Raw genomic sequence first — 24109 nt, forward strand, 5'->3', positions numbered from 1 at the left:
TAAAGTTTAATAACTTTAGAGCCAAAAAAGTCCTCAAATACCAGTCCAACATGTATGGAGAATGTGGTTTTATTATAGTCTATTGTTAATTAATAATTATAGTCTATAATTATTGCCTTTCATCGTAATTTTTTCTATAACAAAAAAATTTAATAATTTCATTCCATTAAACTAAACAATTAAATAAAGTAATGCAGCAATTTTATAACAAAAAAAATTGTACTGCTCAAAGTTGTATCAAAAAATTTAATCAGTTGATTATTCTTTCACACATTGCCACATTCAAGTGACATGGAAAACACATTTCTTAATAAAGATTTTTTTGTCCAAAAAGCACGCAAAACATGACACAAATACACAGTTGTCTAAAGGGAAGGGAAGAAATGAAAATTTCGTGTAAATATTCCTTTTGCTCCTATCTTCCTGTTACTCTTCCTGTTACTGCATCCTTATATGGAGGTTATATTAGAATTTTATTATGTGCTCAATTTGATGACCGACGACAACACACACCATGATACCGAAAAAAAGCTTATATATACCATTTAATGGTCAAATGGTGCGTCCAGATTGGAAATCAATCGAGCTTACCGAGATCAGTTACGAAGGTGCCGCTTGCCCTGTTTTTCACGTCAACCGGCACAGATTGAGTTTGCTCGTGTTTGCTGCCCCCCGCAAAAGCTTTTGCGTCGTTACGAAAGGTCATCTTTTTTTTTTGCTGTTGTTTAGAAGCGGTAACCGGTATTTGGAAACCTTGTCTGTGTCTGCATCGGTGAAGCCTTAAAAAGCCCCGGATAACCCGATTGCCCGGAACCGATGACCAGTCGTCGTCTACTCGCATCATAACGGGTGTGAAGGCACCTTGTGCAAAAAGGGTTCTACGCATGGTTCCGATGTGTTTGGGGTTTTTGAAAAGGCTGTGGTTTTTGGTGTTGTTCATGTTTCCTCACACGTTGCGCTTTGTGTAGCGACTACTACGGTCGTTGGATTAAAGCTTGTTTAGTTCTTCGTGACCTGTCTCTCCCTATCCACTTTTGCCGTCGTTATGTTATATGAATTTCCTTTCCCTTACAAGCTTAGTTTGCTGGTGTAGACATTTGTCCACTGTCCTTCTGCCTTCCTTACAACCAGACAGACTCGAGGGCAGGAGGGAGAATGAGCGAGACAAATCACCCAAAATACCTTGTACACGCTTGGTAAGCGGATTGTGGTAAAGAGGTATAACGAATTCGCGCTCGTTAATTTGAACCTTTGTGGTGATTCGATATGGTTCGGTGGCAGCACCAATATGATTGCCACGATACCATTGTAATGCTTTACTATGTTGTTCTTCTGGAAGGATTGTTCATTCCGGGAGGCACTTAAGGACAGACGTGCTGCTTAATTTAAGGTCGGGTTTCGTTCAATTAACTAAATAGTTTAGTTTCTTATGATGATTATTATTCCTAAAACGTTCGTTATGCTATGTCTTATTAATTAATTTTGGATAGGAAAAGTTTAGAAATTGAAACATAAATTTAAATAAATATTTCTACAGTTAATTGGGTCATCAATATGAAACATTCCCTTTGTTTTTTATTATTTTCACTTATATATTTTTTATTATGTTACCTTTAAGGTATTTCTAAAGTTATAAAGAACCCTGCTATGGAAAATTCCTGCTTCAGAATTAAGAGTTTTGTGTGTTTTTTCTGTCTTTTTTATTCAATATTTACCATCTCCCCCAGGTTGTAACGATCGTAGCACAGGTGCGCCACCGAGTTGGCTCTCAAAAAGGGGTTTTTGCTGTTTGGCGTTTAATTTAATTTAATCTTCTCTGTCTCGGATGCTACCGTCACCCACCATATGATAGTTTTGGCCGGGGGCTGGGAAAAAAAAATCTGGGAAGGGGCCACAATTTCTTCAACTGCTGCGCTTTACCTCACTTTTCAGAGCTCACTTCGACAGAGCCGTAGTTCACGCGGTATCGAGCGAATTCCAACAGTCGTATGGCGAAAGCATTGCAGCAAAAGATAATTTAAATAATTACTGCTAACATCGTTAACACTTTGTAAACACAATTCCTGGTGAACCATATGGTTGGGGTTTTCGGGTTGAAAATGCACAGAGAAAGAGAGAGAGAACACGCAGCTAAATTAATTGAATGTCAGATATTTGCGTAAATGAACGAGCATTTGCTGCTCTGCCCCCAAAAAGGCTGATTTTCCCTTAAAAGGGTTGTAGTTTGTCTTCAATTTGTACAAATCATACGTTTTAAAAGAGGCGCCAGGATATAATTTGTATTAGATTATGCAAATTGATTTTAATAACTGAAGATATAAATCAATGTAAGGCGCTCAAATCGTTTAGTAATTTTATTGAGGTCTGGAACAAATTTTTCTCGAAAAAATTTGCACAACAAAAACACAAGAACTACACGAACGGTAGAGGAAGAAAGAAAATTTGAATGGCTTCCTGCTGTTCTGAAAGGGGTTACATGGATACCTAATCGTTTTAAAGCACCCAAAAGGGTGTATAAATTTTTTAGCAAGCTCTTGTTACGCAGACAAGTCAAACGTACTTTAGCTTAGTGTACAAGCAAAACACATGGTTGGTATGTTTTTTTGATTAGTTTGATTTTTTTCTTTTTCTTCTAAAATCAATGCTTCTTTTTTATACAACTGCGAATCACATAATAGCTTTGAAACAGGCTATAAAAAATATAGTCCGTAGACGTGTGGATACAAAATATTTATCACCAAGGCTTTATCCTCAAGCCATGTGACAGCTTTTGGGCTTGTCTGCTGTTGAATCTTTTCGAAGGACAAATAGCGTTTGGTGGAGAAAAAAAACGAATAATCCCATAATGTTCTCAGTTTCAATGAGGAGTTGGGTGTCTAAATTCCCTTCGGAATGGCTCTAGAATGCTAAAACTGGGTTCGGTTTCATGCAATAGGAGGTGATCGATACTGAAAATCATACTTAAACTTGTACAGCGTACGTATTCCTTTTATGTCTCGCCAGCTGGCCCCAGTAGTGGTTTAATAAGGGTGCTTTTAAAATTAATCTTACCGTAATGCGACGATCGTTGGAGCAAAAACTGGTTCGGCACGATATATTGGTGCTTACAGTTTGTTCGAATGCTAGCATCATTGCTGTAACCCATCGAACCCATATTTGGCCAATGGTCGAAAATGTCGCTACGGTTCATCTATTCCCCCGGTGCGAGAGATAAAATTAAACCACAATGGAGACGCCTGGTCAAAAACTATCCAATGGAGACGCCTGGTTGTTCACCAAACACTATCCAATGGAGACGCCTGATGCCTGACCATCGAGATTTCGAACGGCATCTGCATGCCCGCTGAGATTCGAATGTAGCAGCGGACACGTTGTGTCGTGTTAAGCGACAATTTACGCCCGTTCATTCCCTGCTGTTTAAGCACTTTTGGTAATGGAGAAGATCTCGGAAATTAAGCACCGTTCTTTCAGTGTTCTGGCACTGGAATTAATTTTTATGATTTTGTCCTGAATTGTCATTTTTTTGGATATCGTGAACAAGAGTATTGTTGAGCATGTTCAATCGAGGTTTTGTTCCGATGTGGGAGGATATTTTTCATTCTTTCTAAAGCGAGTGATTATGAGTAAGAAAATGTTTAACAAACTATTTGGCAATATATTATTAAAATATGGTAAATTAAGAAATATTGTTAAATTTATACAAAGAGTACAAGTCTTCCAACGATCAGTGTTATTGTTTAAAATTCAAAAATATTTTTAAACAAATTCCTTGATAGAAAAAAGTATTGTTATCTTGGGCCATTTTGCTTGTTTCGTGTGGTTTTTTAATTTCTATATAATTGTACACTTCTAATTCTGTTCAATGCTTGTACCGTACCTTTCACACGACCGCACACATGGGCTTTCCGTTTTTTTTATTCCATAACTAGTCCGGAAATGACCCATAACGGTAACGATTATCGTTAAGTTTCCGGTCTTTCCCTTTTGCCGGTGCTCTCGAACAAAAGTTAGTGGTGATAGTGGGTAAAAAGGGGGCAAAAGTTTTGTCGCCTCGTCTCGGTCGATTTTGAGTTGGAAAGTTCCACAAACACGGTCGAACAAAACTTTTTCGCTCAACAAGAAGAAGGCTCGTGCCTAGCAAATGAGTGTACCGGGATAAGTAGCGACAAGGGTAACGGCAAACGGCAATGCCGTAGTAGTGTCTATTGTTTTATTAATTGATGATAGTCAAAGTTTTGCCACCGTTCCATCTCGATCATCATCCATGTGTATGAATGGCAGGTAGATCGGAACGCTTTCCTTTTGTGATTGGACATTGCATATGTGTGTGTATGTGTGGGCTGTGAATGGTTGTGTCTTTTTGGAAACAAGTGTGATAATCATTATTTCGTATCACCCTTTTGTGAGGTAAAAGTTGTTCACTCCGGTAATGGTGCATTGGATTGTAAGAAGAGAATTTTCTTTTGCGCTGAAGTGGAAGAATAAACTCCCACAATCTAACAAAGTTTGAATGTAAGCATTTTAAAAAAAATTGAAATATAATTTTAATACTAAAATATGCTATAAAAATCCATTTTTTTTTTCAAATTTAGTCGAAACAACTTTACCATTATTTTCATATTTTTACAGAAAATTCTTTCTCTTATCAATCACAAGGAAAAAGAATGTAACAAATTACTCAATACAATAAAAAACTAAAACACTTCAAGTTCGAATGCGTTCAGGAAACATACTTTTATGTCTGTGCGTCTCTGTGTGTGTCTTATCAGTAACAGTATCATCACATTTGAAGTGCCTCATTATTACTAATCTGCAAGGAAGCAGAACGGTTCGGGTACTGCGCGAAAACCGTCCCAAGATCCCGTTCATCAGCCATCGTTTATGGCTTTATGCTTGCGGGTAGCACATCCCACTTCTGTCATCATATTACTGTCGGTTTTTTTTCATCCTATTTTTGTTGTTGTTGCCTCCATTTGCCTCGTCGTTTGTCAATGGTGTGTACCGGTCGTTTACCGTTCGGGTTCAGTAAGCATCACATTCCTTTTGAATGACTTTGTCACATTTGCAAAAAGGGATAGACTTGCCCTGTGACTTCGAACCGAACCGTTAGTAGAAGTCAAGTAACGATCCTCTGTCCCGTTCTAACAATACAGCTTAACCCGCGCTGCAACTGTGTTTGTATGTTTACCGTAAGCAATTATTATTGTCGTACAACAAACAGGGAAAAAACGCTAGTGTGTGTGTTGTGTTTGTGAAATCCGTACTTCCCGGCCACTAGCCGGTTTTCCATCCTTCTTTAGATGGTAAATTCGTTTACGAACACATCTAACGTACACACTGAGTCAGACAGAAGCATGTGGCATTCGCTAACCGACAGTTGGTGCACATGCGCAACAAAACCATTAGTACGCAACCCGGCACTAATACAACCGCAGCACAATGCAACGCGGCCTTTCCTTCAAACGCATCCATTCGCTGCTGTATGTGTGTGTGTGTGGTTGTGTTGGTGGTTGACAAGTCTGGAAAATGCGCCGGTATGCCTGGCCGCAACGCTGTAGCGACAGTTCGTTGCATAGACAAACGTATTGCGCGTGCATTAACACTTGTGCATTTTCCAAGCCATCTCTGTAAAGCATCCTTTTACACTTGCACATTGCGTTTGTGAAGTAATTTGAGCACTAGAATTATTCCACAAGAAACAAAAAGGATATTTTTACAGGTGTGTGTGTGTGGACTCGAACAACGATTACATTCGGTTGTGTGTAACAGAAGTGTAAGAAAGTTTGCTACCATTTTTTCTTATTTATTGTGCGAAAAAAAAACACACAACAAAACATTTTCGTAACCCGGTCAGCAGAGAACTGCTCCTAAGTTATGTGCATAACATTAGCTAGTGTAGACAAATTATGTGTTCCTTGGTGTGTGTGTGCGATTAAAACTTCTCACACACAGTTTAAAATGGATTTCAAATCAATGCAAACTGTGCTTGTGGATTTATTTTTGTTCACACGACATTTTTTACCTAAAATAAAACATCTCAAAATTGTTGCTGCTTCTCAACTGTTGGACCTGGACTTGGTGCTTTTTCCCTATCCCTCCTCATAAGCATTCTTTTAAAACCTTGGAAGTGTTTCAAAGAAAAAAAACGTAGAATTTTCCTTTTTCTCTCTCTCGAAGGATCGAAATGAAGCATTGTCACGCAATTTTTATATTTCATTTTTTTCGTTGTTGGTTGAGTCACACCAGCCCTAGGCTTGAATGTGGAAAATAAACAATTATAGTTTCGCAGGGGGGTACAGCACACCGCTTAAACGTTCTTACACCTCTGTTTTTTGGTCAGAGCGACTTTAATCGCACGCGATGTAACGCACGCATCCATTGCACCTTTCAGCGGACATGTTAAAGTTAGGTTAGGTTTGTTACGGTTACGATCCGTTGCATCGCGTTATTACGTTACGTTACTATTATTGGTTACTGTTGAGGTCTTAATAATGATCGACCTAAATTAAGACTGAAAATATTTTGCATATTAACACACACAACAAAAAAAAAGGAGGAAAGAAAATTCTTCTCAAACACTTCGACAACTACAAACGATCCTTGGCCTTTCTCGCTTACTCCTCTTGCGCCTTCTCTTTCTCATCAATGACGTATGGAACGCAAACGGAAGAAGTGTGTTTTATGTGTTTGGCTCTAATGGTTATTGCAATGTTTTTTTTTTACAACATGGTGTGTAGACGCGTGTGCTTCGATATTTGCTTCGGTAACGATGAAAACGCAAACAATAGCATCATGTCGACACGGTCGTCGGTGGTAGAGCAAAAGCTTCCCAACAACAATCGGAAATAACAAAAGCATCTGCATATCCGTCATCGCATTGCTGCTGCTACTCTGCTGGTGCAACATTGTATTTGCACATCCTTAGCCTTAATAGTAGCGAAAAAACGAGTGCGAAAAAGAGAGAGAAATATAAGAAGAAAATGCGCCTACTTCAACTGACGAACGCAGCAGAACGTGTGTGTTTTTAGTGTGCGAATTTCTTCATTACTCCTTTTGCCGTCTAGTTTGCTATTGTGCGTACCGTACCGTGACAGTACGAAAGGAAAATCGTAATTGAAACGTGGAAAGTAGGTAGAGTGCAACTGTTTTGTTTCCTTATCTTTTGTTGTGTAGCAATCTCATCGTGCAAACGAGTGCAACAGTTCATGCGTAAAGATGTGCCACCGGTTTTTAACATTCAGTCGTGAAGTCGTGTTAGTGATGCAATAGTGGTTGCATTGTCTCCGGTCCTCCCCGGCGTTAAACCGGTCAGCAAAGTCTTGCGACGGTTGCGTGTTGCAAACAACACCCGCATATATGACCAGTTGGTTAAGAATGCAAAAGTGGAAAAGTGCTTAGTTTTGTGGATCAATAATTGGAAAAGAGAAGTGTGCATTTAACAAAAAAGAAGGTGAGCAGGTGAATGTACCCATCGGGCCCCGTTAAGACAAAATGTGCATTGCAAATCGATCGTGAATAGGGTTGTCACGTCATGAGAACGTTAGCAGCGCTAAATTGCCGTATTGTATGACCTGCACACATTGGCTGTGGTGGCAAACCACCGATGACCCATTCGATGGCCCAACGGCTGGGAAAGTGAATCCCGTTAATGAACTGTGGAGGCGCATGCAGGCGCCCGCAAGGAGATGAAAGTCACCACCGTGCGAGTGCGTTTACTGCTCCGACCGAACTCGTGGGCAAGCACGTGCAACACCAGGCTGGTGAACGGTGGAGGTACCAGCGGAAGCATTGTTCGGTATACGAGACGCATCAACGGATCCGCCACCACCATCGATAACGACCGGAGCAGCTACAACAGTGACAACGACGATACAGACAGCGAACGGCCTAAGCAGTGGAATCAGCACACAAGCAAGAAGGCGACATCACGACAACGGCATCGACACAATTGTCAATTCTACCACCGGGTGCACCATTGTTCGTCGGTGCATTGTTCTCGCGCACCAACACTTCCCCAACAGCAGCAGCAGCAACCGAAGCGGCGTCCCTCACTGACAGCAGCAGCTGGAACCGGCAACGAAATAACGATCACTCGACAACCGTACACGGATACTTTCCATTGTGCTATTCAACAAGCAAATAATAATCAACCGCTACATCCCTATCAACTGTCGGCACGACCTGTGCAACAACTCTTTCGTTTAGCTAACGCTATACTAACTGGCCCGAAGCGGCCTCTAGTGCTCGATAGACGAACCTTACCATATCGACTAGTGGTGGCTAGTTCTCGGCGAAAAAATTTACACCCCCGGCTAAGAACGACGTGTAAAAGGCAACGAAAGCGATTAAACCATTTTGACACCGATTCGTCATCGGGCGTACGATCGTCAACACTGTCGACGGTATCATCGGGCGGTTGCTGTAGGTTCGATCGTACCTTTCGTAAACCAACCACCATCCACTCCAATGATGGGCTACATCATGGGTTGTGCTTGTTTCAAAGGTGAGCCAGAAATTGTTTTATGTTTCTTTGCCCAACTCTCGCTGCTGGCACCCGGCAGACAGATTTATCTTTCCCCCCATCCAAAACCCTTTTGTTTGCTGCAGTGGAATTCGCAATGTTTACCAGTGGCTTACGTGCGAACGGGGAGTTACGACCCAATTAGTTTCCAATTATCGATAAGAGTGCACACACATAAATGTCCAACAAATGCTATGGTTTTTTTTTGTTGCGTTAACGTTTAATCAACCGACAAACATTGCAAAAGCAAGCAAATGAGATAACGCCTGTGTCTTAATGCGGTCTCGGTTCATGGAAATATAGTCCAATGTTGGCCGTACAACTTCTCGCTTCTCGGAGAATGACAAATTTAACGCTTTAGATAACCACGAAGAAGCGTTACGTCATCGTTGGATTATGATAATGTTGGCTTACGCAGTTGTTAAGGAATTTGGTATAGTATGCAGTGAAGAATGGATTGATTTTAGTGATTATATTTCGTATGGAAAATGTTCTCTCTTTCTCCCTGAAAACAAAATGTCTACACAATTTCCCTTGGGAGTTTGGGAAAAAACTTGGACAACATGATCTTTGTTGGGTACGAATGTTAGACGAGGTCATTGGCTTCTGTACACATGATCTGGTGAAAAATTCCATTCTCAACCAGACGCGACGTCAGGTTCTTGATGGATGGCAATACCTACTTTATGTAGAAAGGCAACGAATAGCGTTGGAGTCTCGTACTTTACTTCATCCATCAAGTAGATAAACATTGAAGACTACTACACCATGTTCAACGACGAAGGTCCTTGTTGCAGTAAATTTGGATGTAGTCCGATAAGTGTTTCTCAGAAGTTGTAGATTCCTTCATAGAAAAAATATTGGAGAGATCTTTATGTCTTGACCTTCGTGTCAAGAAATCACTGAGGTATTCGGGTTGTATAGATAAACGCATCATAGACGACCAAGAACTCTCACAAAAGGGCCTCTGAAGGAACTTTGATGACCAAACCTCAAGGATTTAACCTCAAAAACTTAGAAGACTCAATTTCCAGAGTGATCTTGAGGTTTCGGTCAGCTAACTTACGACAACTTGATAGAGTAATAATGAATTTTCTTGAAGGATTAAAAATTACAAAATTCTGACAATCTTCAAGGCATCAAACACTTCGTGTCCCTTTTCTTCGCCGTTATGTTACATCAGTAAATGTTTTCTTAATGCATACGCTACTATAGCTTTCCTTTAATTAGCACTAAAACGAATTTACATAACATTTTTACTACAAAATTGATTGTTTGTTTTCATTCCGTACATTCTTTCAGCACATGAGAAGAAGGGCTATAAATCAAACGAAACTATAATTAATCAAACTAAACCTCAAACGGTATCAGCCCATCAGAACGACTGAAAGTGTCGACGGCTACGTTCCGATTTGTCCTAGGGCAGTACGTAGTGAAAGGTGTTTTTTTTGGCTGCGTCATTGGCGTGTTGCCTGCTAGAGCGTGCTGTTGTGTTGCAATTTGATTGGTAAAGGTGGCTCCAGTCGAGCTGAAGTCTTGCTCCCGACGACTGCAATCATCAATCTCTTTGTGCCCACATGACCCACACCGGCTATGGCTTAATAGTTTCAATTTCTCCGCCCGCAAAAGCATGAACATGCCGGAAATGATGTGGCTTTCCGTTGCAGATAGGCAGGCGTACGGTTTAGGTCCCCCGTTTTGTCCCGAAGTTCACACGGTAAATTGTTTGTTTGTCTCTCTGTACACCTTGTCTGACTGGGTGTATGGTGTGTTTTTATGTTGAATGCCTGATGCAAAAAGGTTCGATGTTTTGTTAGAGTATTTGTTCACATTCGGCTCAAATCGTAGATTGATTGGTTCGATTTACGTTTGTGCCTTCATTCACATGACTGGTTTGCTATTCATTTCAGCTTAGTGATTGCAAAATGTTACGGTTCGTTGAACAGATTTGTTGGTAAATAAATCAAATATACAAATTCATCCATCGGTGTATTGGGAATTCCGTCAAACTTCACTTGATTTTAGTGCTGCATATATACTAAAGTATGCAAGTTAGAAAATGCAAAACAATATTTTATTCTACATTAATAGAAAATTGTCATTAATTCAGACTCATTATCATTTCTCTTCCAAATGAGACGAAATGGCGTCGCTTTTCGTTTTAAAATTATTTAATTATACAAAACTGAAAAGTCCCCAAAAATGAAATGGAAACAAATGGCAGCGCGCAAGTTCCTTCAACCCAATTGCTCTCCCTGTCGGTGACAGTGTTATGACTGGGAATGGCACTCATTAGGTAGCTGCCATTGCACCACGACGTGAAGAACAGCAGCACGCCTTTTGTCTGACAGCTGTTGAAAGGACATACTAATGAGTTACTTTATATTCATCTAGCCATATCGCATCGCTAAGTGCGGGCGTTATATTGATTTTTTTTTTTTTGTATCTACAACATCTACTTCAAGGTTTGAGATATTGAGGCGCAAAATTGTGTTGCAACTATGCATACAATTTCCATAACTTTGTTTGATTATTTCTTCCCCTTTGTAAGTAGCATTTACTTTTCCGTAATGATAATCGGTTGTTTAGTTTTTTTTAATTGAAGGACTTTTCTCTTTCAACGGAAATTAAAACTATCACTAAAGAGATAAAACCATAAGCATGCAACAGCCCTTTTTAGTTGTAGATTGCATTTATTCAATTACACTTGTAGCCATCGTACACGATTTACTCCCGGGTAATATCGCCGTTCTTATACCGACAAACGAACCGGGGCGAACAGCTACCGAACGCGGTACGCACGAATCCGGGCGCACAGTAGCACCCGTTGGTGCACGTTGCCGTGCAAGGCGCAGTGCTGTCGAGCGTGGCACAAGTTTTCTCACACAGGACGTGGCCACATCGATACTGTTCACCGTACCGGCATACTGGAAGCGAAATACGAAAACGCCCGTAAAATGAAATATTCAATCACATTCGTTTGCGCGTGTTGGAGGCTTACCATCGACACCGTGTACTGCGAGCAGACCAAAGATGAATACCAAAAGGCTGACACACGGTACCTTCATGCTTGGATATAATTGGGTACCGCTTTACGGGACAGAAATGATCCGATCGAATCTACGTACTAACTGCAACTCACGTCACAAATCTGTTTCGAAGGTAGTGTTCGTTTCTAGCTGCATCACTCCACCCCGTCTTTCGGGGGGAGAATTTTCTGGTTTTTTGTGCCATATACGATACAACTGAACAAACATATAGGGAAGTAAAAATGTGCTAAAACCCAGACAAAATGTACTCTCCAACGCACGTCGTTGCGATGGTGAGCAATATTTGGTTTGATTTGTTTTTACGAATGTATGAGCAATTGGAAGTAAAGTGACGACACTTTCAGCATAAAAATGAATCGTAATTTGAAGTGTTTGTTCTAGCAAACGTTTTTTACGATTTTGAGTTTTATCCGATTTTTCCAAATCACTCTGGTTAATCGGTTTATAGCATCGTTTTATGAAATTGAGTCTACACAAAATCAGTTTCACTTTAATATTACAAGCTTCATTCAAACGTACGTTATTGACGCAAGTGTCTTGAAGAAGCAAGAAATTCACGAGAAACCCTCCTACCCTTTTGTAACGATTATTTATGCCGCACTGTGCGAAACACGACACATTCGACACACCGGAACCAGTACCGTATTCCAGTCGAAACAGAGCAGATGGCTTACGTTACGGTCGGACGATTGTTACCAGTTCTGGTGCTCATATCCTTGCTAGCACCAGGATGTAACGTCCTAGCCCAGGTTGAGGAAGAGCAGCGTAGGTTTCACACATGCACATTAAAGTTGCCTCCATTTTTTATTGTCCCCCTCCCCTCACTTTTTGATCTTTTTTTTTAGCTCCACCGGAAATGGAATGCAACAGGCTGAACGAAAGTTACGATCCGTGCGGTAACGGTTGTGGTGATCTGACCTGTCAGAATGTGCGCCGGAACGATGTCCAGTGCAGTCGCCAATGCCATGAGGGATGCTTTTGCAACCGGGGCTTTGTACGGAGTCGTAGCGGCAGTTGCATACCTTCGTACACTTGTGCTGCCTTCGGTAGACGTTAGGACACGCTACACACGCGATTGGAATGAATTGTAGCGATGGCAAATAAAATGTTTGTTTATTTTGTAGTACCGTGCGTCACTAAAGTATACATCAAACATTGATTATCTTTCCTCGTTTTTGGGATGGGGGTTTAGAACGCTAAGAAGTACTTGTCATTTTCGCTTATTTCCCGGTTGTACTTTAGTACTTTGAAAAGTATGTTTTCAGCCTTGATCTTATCGTGGGTCTGACGTAACAAACTACACGGCTGCTTGTCGGTTGACGTTTTTTTTATTATGTTTCGTGTTCACACACCACGCAGTTTCGAGACCGATAGTTGGGCATGAATATGCAACCTGAAGCGAAGTGTTTATTTGCACAGCTGCGTTACAGCACCGTTGCTTGCCGCCGAAGTATATCGCTCCTTCGCTAAGCTGCGGTAAGATTCTACACCCAGTTGAGTTTGGTCTAGTCGTTTGACATCAAGCTGAAGGGCACGACAATCTGTACACGATGAAGTTCGTAACGAGTCTCCTTGCAATCATCCTTACTGTGACGTTCCTGCTCTTTGGTGAAACTGTTGCACAGGGTAAGGGGAAAGGTTACTAGCTAACCTCAATTCCACCGGTTACACTAAATCCACAAGCGTTTGTTATTTGTTGTTACAATTTTCTCAATATTTGTAGATCCGGAACCCGAACCAGAACCGATCGTATGTACCGATCCGAACGAAATATATGACGATTGTGGTCCTATCTGTGGTGATCGTACCTGTGCTAACCAGCGGAAGAACGACGTGGTTTGCCGACGAGCCTGTATGGAGGGATGCTTCTGCAAAGGTGGTTACGTGCGCAACAAGTCACGAAAGTGCATTCCGTCCTACATGTGCGCATCGATGGGCTAGTGTCTAGTGGGCTTCTATCTTGTTTTTTTATGTTACAACAATAAAGGCATAACGTAATCAGAACGAGACTGATTGAATATCTTGTTCATAAGTATTAGATTTAGGCTACGATAGCATCAGAATATTAAGCTAATTATTGCATTGGATAAGATCGGATAAATTTTTATTATCATTATCATTAGTGGAGGATTATCTGAATTTATTTCTTCGTTAGAAACGTTTACAGTTTAACAAATTGTTTCTCGATGCGTGTCTGTCAGTCTCGAATAGTTCGAAACAATCATCGTCCGTTCATCATTATCGTATCATGTGTCCAGCATGTGTCATGTAGCATGTGTCCAGCATCTTTATTCACCACCAACTTTTACCACAACGGTACGCGGGAATACACTTGCGTGTTTTGTCCCGTACGTAGCCACTGCGGCAGTAGCAACCCTCAATACACTGCTTGGAGCATTGTATGTCATTGCGACGCTGATTGTCACACGTACGATCGTCACAAACCGATCCACAGTCGTTGTATATTTCACGCGGATCCGTACAAACTATCGGCGGCGGTGTCGGTTCTTCCTCTGCTGGTGTAAAATCGGATGGTGTTGGTTCGGCAGTGGTCGGCGGTTGTCCAGCTTCAGGGTGTATCGGCTCGGCAGTTGCTACGGAGGGAAGTAAAATTATTGTACGAAAGGATTCAAAATACAAAACGCCTGGTGGTGCACGAAGCTGTCTTACCGTGTGTAACTTCTGCATCAGGACTTCCAGTTGGGATGGCAGCTACAATATTGAGGCTGCCCACTAAAAACAACACACCAAGCACATAACGCGCCATGCTGGAAACTTCTACGCTCGTTGGCAGTGGCGAATCGAGTGAACGGAGGGAAAGAGGAACCGATGTTGGTGACTATCGAAAATTCATGCAGACACTTGCAGAACTCACAGTTTTTGTGTGTGTTAACAGATACCAGTTGAATAAACAATCTGGAAAATATGTTCCATCCCGATTTAGGGGTTTAGGGGAGCTTCAAAACGGGCTCTAGAGAGTATCATTTGTTTAAAAATGATAATTTTTCTCAGTAGATTTTTTATTTATAACAAAGAATTGTTTTTTTCACAATTCATCTAGAAAGTTTCAAGAAGATTAAATTTTATGTTTGATATATTTTTTGTTGCTACTAAGCCATGCAGAAATATCAATGTTTTCTCTCAATATAAGTCTCTCAATAAGTCACGTCTAAAACTAGACTAGAATATATTTTAAAAAATAAACTTAATTCGTTTTATAATCATTTATTATGAACAACATTACATAACTATCAATTAAATATATTAGAACGACTGTTAATCATGTAAGTCGATTAGTTTTTAGCCCACAGAGGCACACATAAACGTTGGTATACACACGTTACGTGAATTTCGCACATAACCTCCAATACAATAGCATCCAGGAATGCATTGCTTCGAGCAGACTACGTTGTTCCGCCGCATATTGGCACACGTTCGATCACCACAGGCTGGACCACATTCGTTCGGTTCTTCGTTCGGGTTGGTACAGGTTAGCAGTTCAAATGCTGTTCGAAAAACAACAAAATTATACATTTAAAAAACTGGGAAAAAATTATATCTTCTTCGTCATCGGTTAAATTACCATCTTCGCCATCGTTTACGACGATTTGACAAAAACTGCCCGCTACACAAAATGTCACAACCAGGTACAGCAAGATAGAGGCTTTCATTTCAAACACTCTTCTCCACGATGCACTACGATGTGTATGAGAGCTCGTTGGTATAGAGGCTAATAGACGAACGTCTCGTTAAGACATTAGCGACGGTAAGAAATCAAACTCAGCTGTGTAAATATGCGCTCGAGGAAGAAGAAAAAACAATCAAATTTCTATGGAATTTTGCAACATCGGACAGTCTTGCGTGACGTGACTTATTTAATGTTGTACATCCTTTGGGAGTTGGCAGTTCATCCTCTGCTGTTTTGGAAACAGCAATGAACATTACTAAAGTTTATTTAAAATAGTATAAAAATAAACCTTTTTTTAATGTACTAAAATGTTTAATTTTGTATTAATTTATTTTCTTTATATACTAATTCTTTTTTTTTCTTTCTCTCTCTCTCTCTCGTTATAGGTATGTGAAGGAATTAAAATTTTCTTTAACCTAAGAAAAAGAAATCGATACAACCACACGCTTGGTCGAAGATGAAGGCAAAATGGGCTTTCTCGCTCGCCCTGCGTATGATGTTTGTATGGATTTTTGGTTTTGCACGACCGTTGATGGTATAACTTCGCTTACTCGCTGTACTATGGCTAGCTCTCTTCTGCAAAAACATATTTCGGTGAGTCGTTCGCAACATTATTGAATAGTTTCTAGCAAACAAATAACAACAAGAATCGAACACGAACATCCGGATGACTCGCGTGAGGGTAGGTGGAATGGTGTTTTACAATGATTACATCAGCCTCTCTAAAAACACCGAAAAGGGCTGGAAGGAACATTCCAGCACCGTTTATCCACTAACGAACGTGTAAACAGTACCAGTTTCTCGACATTTCGATTGATTGATGGGAAAGCATTTGCATTGGTATGAAAAAGTGAGCAAACGCTGCTTAGAAGGCAAATAAAACAAGGCACGATTTCCCTTTTGAGAATCGATGGAAGATTACGAAAAGGTTGAGGGAATGTGACCACACATTTCATTCGTGGCGGAATGGGAAAAAGCCACTGGTGCCAAAAAACATGCTGAACTTGACACCAAAAACCCGTTTCGTATCTCTCCAAAAAGGGCGAAATGTTTGTTTGTAAACAGAAATAGCTGCACGTTCAACGCGGGTTTGTCGTGGGTTTGTGTGAATGGAATCGATCGGAAATGAGCAGAAAGTAGAGAGACACGATGGAAAACAACAGCTTCCGTTGCCGCGTTTTTTTGTGTGTAGAGGGAAAGAGGGAAAACACGAGGGAGTAAGTAATCAACATTGTGACAGGTGGGATGAATTGAATCAATCCCGAAGGTTAGTCGAAATGCAGGAAAAGTAAACAGATTTGGCCGTATGCTTCGGAATGCAACTACTGATCCAGCCGATATTTTTAGAATGAATACTGTGTCATCAGTAGTGCCGACCGTGACGCGTGACATTAACCAGGGTCTGTACACGTTTACATCCCTTATCCCGACATTGAACTGCGTCGCTGAGCTACCTTGGCACTCACGCGGCGGTGTGTTACTGGGCGGGAGGAATTCTATTTTTAGGAACTCAAACAACATTCCATCCGTCAAACTACAGGGTGATACAGCGGTTGGCAACATGACAAATAAAGTAGTAGCTCAATTCTCTCACCAACACTCAGGGGAAATTCTTGTGAGATTTTTAGAGAGTTCTCTTAATTCCCCTCAAAAAAACCGTTTGGAATGTTCTCTGTTTATTTTGCTACTCACCGAGCAGGCGCCTTGGAGGTTGGAGAATGTCTGGGAAAACTTTCATTGAACTTGTGTGCGGTTGAATGTCCTTATCCGGAGCTGTCAGCAACACACAATTGTACCACCGTTTCTGCAAGGAAAGGAAATAAAATTTAGTTATTTCACTCTTATACAATGTTTTCTATATATTGTAATTTAGACACATCTAATAAGTCCTTAAATTGTCCATCTTTCCGTGTTTATAATGGCTTATGAACATTTTCGTGAAGTGTGCATATTTTAGCGGTTATCTTTCTCCCAACATTGTATGTATACTTATGCTCACATCACACATTATTGTATAAATATGCGATCATACGCTAGATGCATAAACGACGATAGGAAAACGCTACAAAAGTCACGTTTTTCTTGTGCATATCCTTTGAGGTGTGTCTGTGTTTTCTTTTCCCTTTTTGGTGTTAACAAAACATTTGGTTTGTTTTTATTTCTTTGTTTACTAGTAATTTGTTTTAGATTTTATATCTAAACGTGTCTTTAAAACATTTTTATTTGTTAATTTTATAGTTACAAATAATGTTTTGTAAATTAATATCAACAGTTGTACAAATTTCAAAAGAAAAACACAGCTACAGCTGAGCTGAAATAGAGAGCAATGGTCACGTGAGTACAGCTTGAGTAGCTCCTGTAAGTCGTTCTTCTGTTCTCCCATGTGCTCTTCTTGTGGAAGCCTTTCAATGGTAAACAAACACTCCCGATACGGCCTACTAATCTTACTCACACACACATATAAAAGCTGCCAGTTCGTCATACAGTGTCGTCGAGGGATAAAAAACACAACGCTTGTAACACCCTGTTTTAACCTTGTGACGAAATGCACGGCATCATGTTGCTTGTTTGCCATCAGGTGGTCAGAGGACGGGACTCTTTTTCGTCGTGTTGTGGTTCGTGTGATTCATCTGCCATAAACACACACTCACAGCAAAATGGGTGGGCGTTTTAGCATATATTTGCCAAGAAATCCCGGAGCGAAGGTTTACCACCGGATATATGGTGGCAATCTCGTGCCAACCAAGGGCCGATCGGCCTAATCTCAGCTGGTAGAAGAAATGGAGCAAACATAAAATGAATAACTTACACTGCTAGAAAATATGCTTCCAAGAAGGAAACTAAACTTCCACTTCCATCGGTCTTCTTAATGCAAAAGAGGGTTACAAGAAATTAAGCTTCAGTTGTATTGTACGATGGCCAGGACACGCTGCTTAGTGTGTGTATTTGTAAACAGGGTAAATTTTGTATCACATTACCCACCAGCAGCGATTACGTAACGCGGACTGCAAAACACTTTGCGGTGTGGAATAGCCTTGAATAAATTTACGTTTGACCAGGCGCCTCCATAAATACGACGTTGATGATGAGTAAGGAAACTACCACTTTTCTTACCGCTTTTGAGTAACGTTTGTGGTTTTTTGTTTTGTATTTCATTTACTAAATTGTGTTATATTCACTTTTGATTTTCTGAATTGTTTTATATTAGCAATATTTATCAAATTCTCAAAACTATTTTTTAATAAAAATCATGTTTTGAGAATTTTGTTTGCTTTTACAATGTTAAATATATTATCTAAATTTGCCTCCTTAAGTTTCCACATGATTAGGAAAATGTAAACCAAGAAGAATGCAATTCTTTTATTTTTTGAACAAAAGACTGGGCGTCTCCACCCGAAATATTATTATCTTTAATTTTTTTATTTTCTTGAAGAAAATTGAATCACTTTTTTATCATGTAACTTGTAATAAATGGAACATAATAATCCATTTGAATACCATTATAAATGGAAATATCTATTCTCAAAATATGTTTATATTAAAACCCATCTATTCACAAAGTATGTTTGCCGCCTGACATCCAATTGTTTCGTGTGTCTTTTTTTCTACTCTTTTTTTGTTAATACAGTAGCTCAAATTGAACCACCTTGCGTTTAAAGATTTTCACTCCTTTTCGGCTTGCAGGAAACCCTCTCAAAACTCTCGCTCTCTTTAATTTAAATCCATGAATCATTAGCAAAGTGCAGATGTGTGTTTGCGTAGCGAGTGAAAGTTGTTATTAATGTACATACACACATGTGTGGGTGGGTAGCACTTGTGTGCGTCTGTAGTGTACCATCATTCCTACTTCGTCGTTAACCGGCTTTGCCCGGTTGCGAGCTGTTGCTGTGATGATGACGTCCCGGCCAAAACAACACCCTTCGCGAGTTCAGTTTATATTATCGTTCGCTCATCGTCAGTCAGTCAAACGCGTCTGTCAGGATTTGCTCACAAAAATGTACTACACAAATCAACTCTCACTCGCTCGTTCACTCGCAAGTAACAATCCTATTTTCCCCTGTTTGTTTGCTAATTCTCTCATCATTCACTTTGTATTGAATCTCTTTTCTCTCAAACAAGCTCACACATTCTCTCACACTCTCTCTCTCAAGCGAGAAAGTAAGAAAGAAATCTCTTAAGGGAAGAGACTGTTTTGGTGGTTGGCAACAGGAAGTGGTTGATAGAAGAATTGATGACGAAAATCATCAAGATTGCGACGCCGCATACGTAGCCAATGCCAACGAACGTTGTCGGAATGCCGATTTTACGTTGAACCCGGCCACACGGCACAAACGGGCGCGAGATGAGAAGAAGCGACCAATGTTGGGTGCTACTCGTTGCGTTAGCGAATACGATTTGAAGGTAACCAGAAAGAGAAGAGAACCGGAGAAGTGGTAAGGATATTAAGCGCTGTGTTTCTGACAGAGTCTCTGTGTGCTAGGGGGGAGAGGACCCAGTTGAAAGAGATTCAATTCGCGAGTCAGTCACTTTCCGGATCCCGTTCAGTTCGGTTCTCGGTTTTTCCCGTTCAGTGCGTTACGTGTACGCATACACACGCGCGCACAGATACGCACACACACGCGTTTTGCACTACAGCCACTACAGAGAGATAGGTCTTATGTATTGCAAAAAACCACAAGCGCGTGCTGTCGTCTGTTTGCGTTCATCAACGCACCCCTACTAGTTTTCCACCGTTTTTCCTACCCCCGGAAACACATTGTAAAAGTTTTTCCAAGTGGTAGCAAAAGGGCGAAAAGTTGATAAAAGCAAAGAAAAAAAAAGAGACCCATTTAGCGCGTCCCCAGTCGTGGAAATAATGTGACAAAAATGGTCTAAATAATGTGTTAGTTTGTAAAAGTTGGTACCATTGGCTTCAAACCTAAACCAGGTTGAGTTACATGAATGAATGAAAGTGAAGCAAAGTGATCACTCTAAAGAAAGAGATACGTAAGAGATACTTATTGTGACATTTAGTGCAAAAAAATTGTCCTGCTATATACAACATTCCGAAACCGAATAAGAAAACACGTAAGCTATCAGCGGAGCACGTTCGAGACGTGGCAACTAAAATCAGGGAGGGATAATTATCCCAACTATTACAACAAATGTGGCACGTGATCTGAAAATTTGTGCGGCTTTTCCTCCTTCACGCGCAGTGTCGACACGACGGTTGACTGGTGGGGCACGAATGTGGTTACAAGCCCCATCCTCCATTACGCTTGATCGTGCTTTTTTTTCACCCCACAAAACGAAACTTTCACCGATTCAAACCCGAAAGCTTTAACCAACGATCCTTCTTGGTCGAAAGATGAATAGTATAGTGCAAAGCTAAGAAATCGTCCTATCGGTCATACACATCATCAGTAGTAGTGCATCGGTGCGGTGTAACAGAGATGAAGCTATATTTTTGATGTTGATTGTTTGAAAAGTTAAGTTCCACGATGCCGGTGGAAGGGAACACCTCAGAGAAGAAAAGATAGTTCACATCCTCGGTGGCATTGTGCGCGCGTCTACAAAACCTCATCGAAAGCTTCGAATGGCACACGCTAAGGAGCGAATCAGAAATCCTTGGCCGGACTCCGGGTTTTCCGGTTTTTGCGGAAATTCAACACCATCGCCCCGGAACCCGCACGACGGTGCGATGAAGGCCATGGCACAAGGCCACGGGATGTAATGTGTATGTGCGCACGCCTTGTGTGTGTGTGCGTGTTGGTAGTGTTGGAAAAGAAATCTACAACAGAGTGCAGGGATATGGTGTACCTTGTTCAGTAGTGACACTAGTCATATAGTGGGAAAAAGTCTCGAAGAAGGAAGCGTTTTTTTTGCTGAACGAAACTTATAGAAGTGTATAAAAGTTTGAAGTAAAAAATATTTTTCTGTTAACTATAATCTTCTAAAGTTACATATAATAATAGTGTAATCCAAAAAATTGAATATTTACGGGAAAACTTCCAAAAAGACAGGACAACAACAACAAAAAAAGTTCCACCCCTTTCCTATGGAAACATTCCTGCTTGACCGATGTTTGGTGTTATTGTAAATTTGAAACACACGTGATAAGAGAAAAGAAGTCTCACTAATTTCGTTCACCAACTTACGGTGGTCCCACACACAAAGGGACCGGAAACCACCAGCATCATGAGTGGCGTCGGTTTTCTGGCCACGATGAAAACGTTTGCCCCGAGCATTCGGCGGCGGCGGCGCATCGAGAAGCAAAATCTGGAGTTACATAACAACCACAACAACAACAATAACAACAACAACGGTGGCAGCAACAACAACAGTGGCTGCAACCATGCAACCCTCGGTGGTGGTGGTGGTAGTGGCGCATCAACACCGGGCAGTGCTGGAACACCGGGCACTACGACCGGCATTTCATCGACCGCATCGACCCCGACCGGACCGTCTGCGGCCAGCGGCATACTCGGTGGCGTTGGGGAGGTTATCTCACCCGGTTGGGACATTGTGCCACCGATCACACCACCGGCCGCCTTTCTTCCACCCGGCTACAAGCGACTCTCAATGAAGGGTAAGCACCCTCTGTCCCCGTCTTTGTTCCTCCCTCATTCGCTCATTTCAACATTCTTTCGCATCTTGGGGTTTTTTTTGTTTTGATGTGTCATTCGCTGCATCCCTTCTACGATCGATCATAATCATTACCATCAAAGCATCGTCACCGTTTCATACTATCACGCCACATCATCATCCCCCTTGTCGAGAGGGCGACGGGAGTGGGTTGGTAATTTAGGGTCGAAAGAGGACGAGCATATAATCCTTTTTTATCGCTTATCCGTCCGGGGTTTTTGATTAACCCCCTCGACCATAGGAATAGGTTTAAATGAAGGGGTTTCCTTTGCCGTTTTTTTATGGGCTCTTTGCACAGTCAAAAATTTTTGCCAGTAAATTTCATGCCAAGATATAATCTTTCCTCTTTTTCGAGTTATAAGACTTGAGATAAATAAAGACAAAAATATCATCATCTTATGCGTTGTGGTTTCCTGTGCGAAGAAGATTCACCTTTATTCAGTGTTGTTTAGAATAAAGCGGAAGGAAGAAGTGAACATTAGTTAAAGGGAAGATACAGGCTAAATGTTATCTTCATTGAGTCTGTCAAGGTCAGGGTGACTTCCATTTAGCAAGTTAGTGGAACACATGCCTGATTCTACCAAGATTTATCGTCTTTATGTTAAAAATGAACATCGTTTTCTTTGAATCAGATAAAGTGTAGAGAATTTCTCTTTTTAATTAAGGACTTTTGAATATATTATTGAGAATGTCCTTTTATTTGTTTGTCGAATAGATGTGTATGGAGAATATACGATTTTTAATATTATTTTATGTGCGTATTTTTTCCTAGAATCATTATGTTTTGTTTCCCAAAAAAAAAAGAATCTTCCAGTTTTTTGTATTATTCTCACTTTGCTAAAAGGTAATAGATAAGGCTATTAATGTTAGCAAAAAAGAAAAAAAAAGTTAGCATCGCGATTTGCTTTGATGTTACAACCTTCCGAATGGGACAAAAGGAAAAGAAAACACCAAACAAAGAAACGCGGCGTAGGATGAATGGAGCGTCATTATTTGTATGCGAAGGATTCGTCAGTCTTTCTTGGTGATTATACTTTACTTTTTGTAAATGAGATATTTAACTTTTTTTTAATATGGTGAAATACATTTTAGACTGTGAGATAGTTTGTGGCTGAGAGTATCTTAAAGAAATTTTATTGAAGAAGCTTTTTTTGTTTTCTCGTTGTCCTAGCTGTGGTTATTTTATTATCCTCTTCACATACATCAGCATGATTAATCGGTTTTTTGTCGTTGTATTAGGCTTAAGTTACGATCACCACAACACACACACAAGCCACTTCTGTCTGATCGTTTTGGTTCATAAATAAAGCTTAAACCCATCGGAAAAGCTCATTCGACTGTATTTCCTTCCCTTCGGAGTGGAAGAAAAATAGCTTTTACTTTCCATTATACAGCGTTAAGATGGATGAGCTTTCGAATGTAACCATATTAGCAGTGAAAGTTGTTTATAAACCCTCTGTCCTTTAGCTTGAAGGGGAGGGGGAAAAAAAGGGATGGAACATCACATACATCCAGCGTTGGGGCGACGTTGTTTGGGTACGCTTTAATATCTTTTATCGTTTTGATAAATTATGGTGGATGTAGCTCACGCTGGGAGCGGATTTCCTTTTTCCCGTCCATTGGTGGTGGTTTCATCCCTAGCCGTTGAGTTCATTCCTTAGCCACACAAATGCAACCACAAACCACAAATAAAAAAACAACCGTTCCGTTCGATATTTTGTGTGATACTCACAAAAAAAGCAAAACAACCAAATATACAGTGATTGTTAAAATATATGCATTATCCACCAGCAGCCCTTCTATCAGGTTTCTCTGTTTCAGTATATAGCTCTGCTACATTTTACGCCTTTTTTTGTTGGGGTAAAATGAAACTAAACAAATAGCCGATTTATGCGAAGCTGTGCGCGAATGTTCTATAAATCTCGCTGCACAAAACCTGATTGAACATTGGGTGGGTTTTGCGAGAGCATAAATTCGCTGCCTGTCGAATCGAAACCCCCCCCACCACCCCGACAGGTTCGACAAAATAAACTTTGTGGTCGCCGTGAATGGGGATTGTGTGGGAGTTAGACTATGTGCGAAGGTGGGACTCCCTTACATCGTCTACTATGAGTCTTTCGTTTTGCAAGGATAAAGCTCGCACATGTAGCCGGCGGCTACATGCAATCCATAATTTCATTTTATGATCATTCTATTTTTCAATCTATTTTTGTTTCTTTCTATCGC

General features: G+C 40.6%; 7 protein-coding genes across 10 annotated transcripts in view; 4 read left to right on the top strand and 3 right to left on the bottom strand.

Annotated features, from left to right (window-relative positions):
• The window catches only part of LOC125771168 (protein bric-a-brac 1-like), a 75653-nt gene extending 58808 nt beyond the window's left edge, over positions 1 to 16845 (top strand). Inside the window, exon 7 of the mRNA XM_049441558.1 lies at positions 15646 to 16845. Coding sequence (XP_049297515.1) covers positions 15646 to 15653 — 8 coding nt within the window. The 3' untranslated portion in view covers positions 15654 to 16845. The remainder of the gene's footprint in view (positions 1 to 15645) is intronic.
• LOC125771157 (protein yellow-like) overlaps positions 1 to 24109 on the bottom strand; it is a 486298-nt gene that overhangs the window by 194549 nt on the left and 267640 nt on the right. The gene's annotated exons all lie outside the window — the stretch shown is intronic.
• On the bottom strand, positions 11029 to 11644 carry LOC125771216 (chymotrypsin-elastase inhibitor ixodidin-like). Its single transcript, XM_049441615.1, has 2 exons — positions 11523 to 11644; positions 11029 to 11448 (listed from the first exon to the last, which is right to left on the bottom strand). Exons 1-2 carry the CDS (start codon positions 11587 to 11589, stop codon positions 11249 to 11251), a joined length of 267 nt encoding a protein of 88 aa, XP_049297572.1. The 5' UTR covers positions 11590 to 11644; the 3' UTR covers positions 11029 to 11248.
• LOC125771213 (venom peptide SjAPI-2) lies at positions 12000 to 13089 on the top strand. The gene is made up of 2 exons (XM_049441611.1): positions 12000 to 12336; positions 12417 to 13089. The coding sequence occupies exons 1-2, from the start codon at positions 12237 to 12239 to the stop codon at positions 12626 to 12628; spliced, it is 312 nt and encodes a 103-aa protein (XP_049297568.1). The 5' UTR covers positions 12000 to 12236; the 3' UTR covers positions 12629 to 13089.
• LOC125771215 (chymotrypsin-elastase inhibitor ixodidin-like) lies at positions 12817 to 13671 on the top strand. Its single transcript, XM_049441614.1, has 2 exons — positions 12817 to 13197; positions 13295 to 13671. Exons 1-2 carry the CDS (start codon positions 13122 to 13124, stop codon positions 13510 to 13512), a joined length of 294 nt encoding a protein of 97 aa, XP_049297571.1. The 5' UTR covers positions 12817 to 13121; the 3' UTR covers positions 13513 to 13671.
• LOC125771211 (uncharacterized) lies at positions 13678 to 14530 on the bottom strand. The gene is made up of 2 exons (XM_049441608.1): positions 14242 to 14530; positions 13678 to 14165 (listed from the first exon to the last, which is right to left on the bottom strand). Exons 1-2 carry the CDS (start codon positions 14336 to 14338, stop codon positions 13864 to 13866), a joined length of 399 nt encoding a protein of 132 aa, XP_049297565.1. The 5' UTR covers positions 14339 to 14530; the 3' UTR covers positions 13678 to 13863.
• LOC125771143 (phosphatase and actin regulator 4) overlaps positions 17759 to 24109 on the top strand; it is a 51110-nt gene continuing 44759 nt past the window's right edge. Inside the window, exon 1 of the mRNA XM_049441517.1 lies at positions 17759 to 21827. Within this exon, the coding sequence (XP_049297474.1) occupies positions 21437 to 21827 (391 nt within the window). The 5' untranslated portion in view covers positions 17759 to 21436. The remainder of the gene's footprint in view (positions 21828 to 24109) is intronic.

The sequence above is a fragment of the Anopheles funestus genome, chromosome 3RL (genome assembly GCF_943734845.2).
Source record: "Anopheles funestus chromosome 3RL, idAnoFuneDA-416_04, whole genome shotgun sequence".
Taxonomy (NCBI): Eukaryota; Metazoa; Arthropoda; class Insecta; order Diptera; family Culicidae; genus Anopheles; species Anopheles funestus.

Excerpts from the sequence above, each read along its gene's own strand:
- LOC125771213 (XM_049441611.1), top strand. The coding sequence starts at position 12,237 with ATGGCTTACGTTACGGTCGGACGATTGTTACCAGTTCTGGTGCTCATA. Across the intron at positions 12,337-12,416 it reads CCAGGTTGAGGAAGAGCAGC|CTCCACCGGAAATGGAATGC; the intron begins GTAGGTTTCACA and ends CTTTTTTTTTAG.
- LOC125771216 (XM_049441615.1), bottom strand. The coding sequence starts at position 11,589 with ATGAAGGTACCGTGTGTCAGCCTTTTGGTATTCATCTTTGGTCTGCTC. Across the intron at positions 11,449-11,522 it reads CGCAGTACACGGTGTCGATG|TATGCCGGTACGGTGAACAG; the intron begins GTAAGCCTCCAA and ends TTTCGCTTCCAG.
- LOC125771215 (XM_049441614.1), top strand. The coding sequence starts at position 13,122 with ATGAAGTTCGTAACGAGTCTCCTTGCAATCATCCTTACTGTGACGTTC. Across the intron at positions 13,198-13,294 it reads TGGTGAAACTGTTGCACAGG|ATCCGGAACCCGAACCAGAA; the intron begins GTAAGGGGAAAG and ends CAATATTTGTAG.
- LOC125771211 (XM_049441608.1), bottom strand. The coding sequence starts at position 14,338 with ATGGCGCGTTATGTGCTTGGTGTGTTGTTTTTAGTGGGCAGCCTCAAT. Across the intron at positions 14,166-14,241 it reads TGATGCAGAAGTTACACACG|CAACTGCCGAGCCGATACAC; the intron begins GTAAGACAGCTT and ends TTCCCTCCGTAG.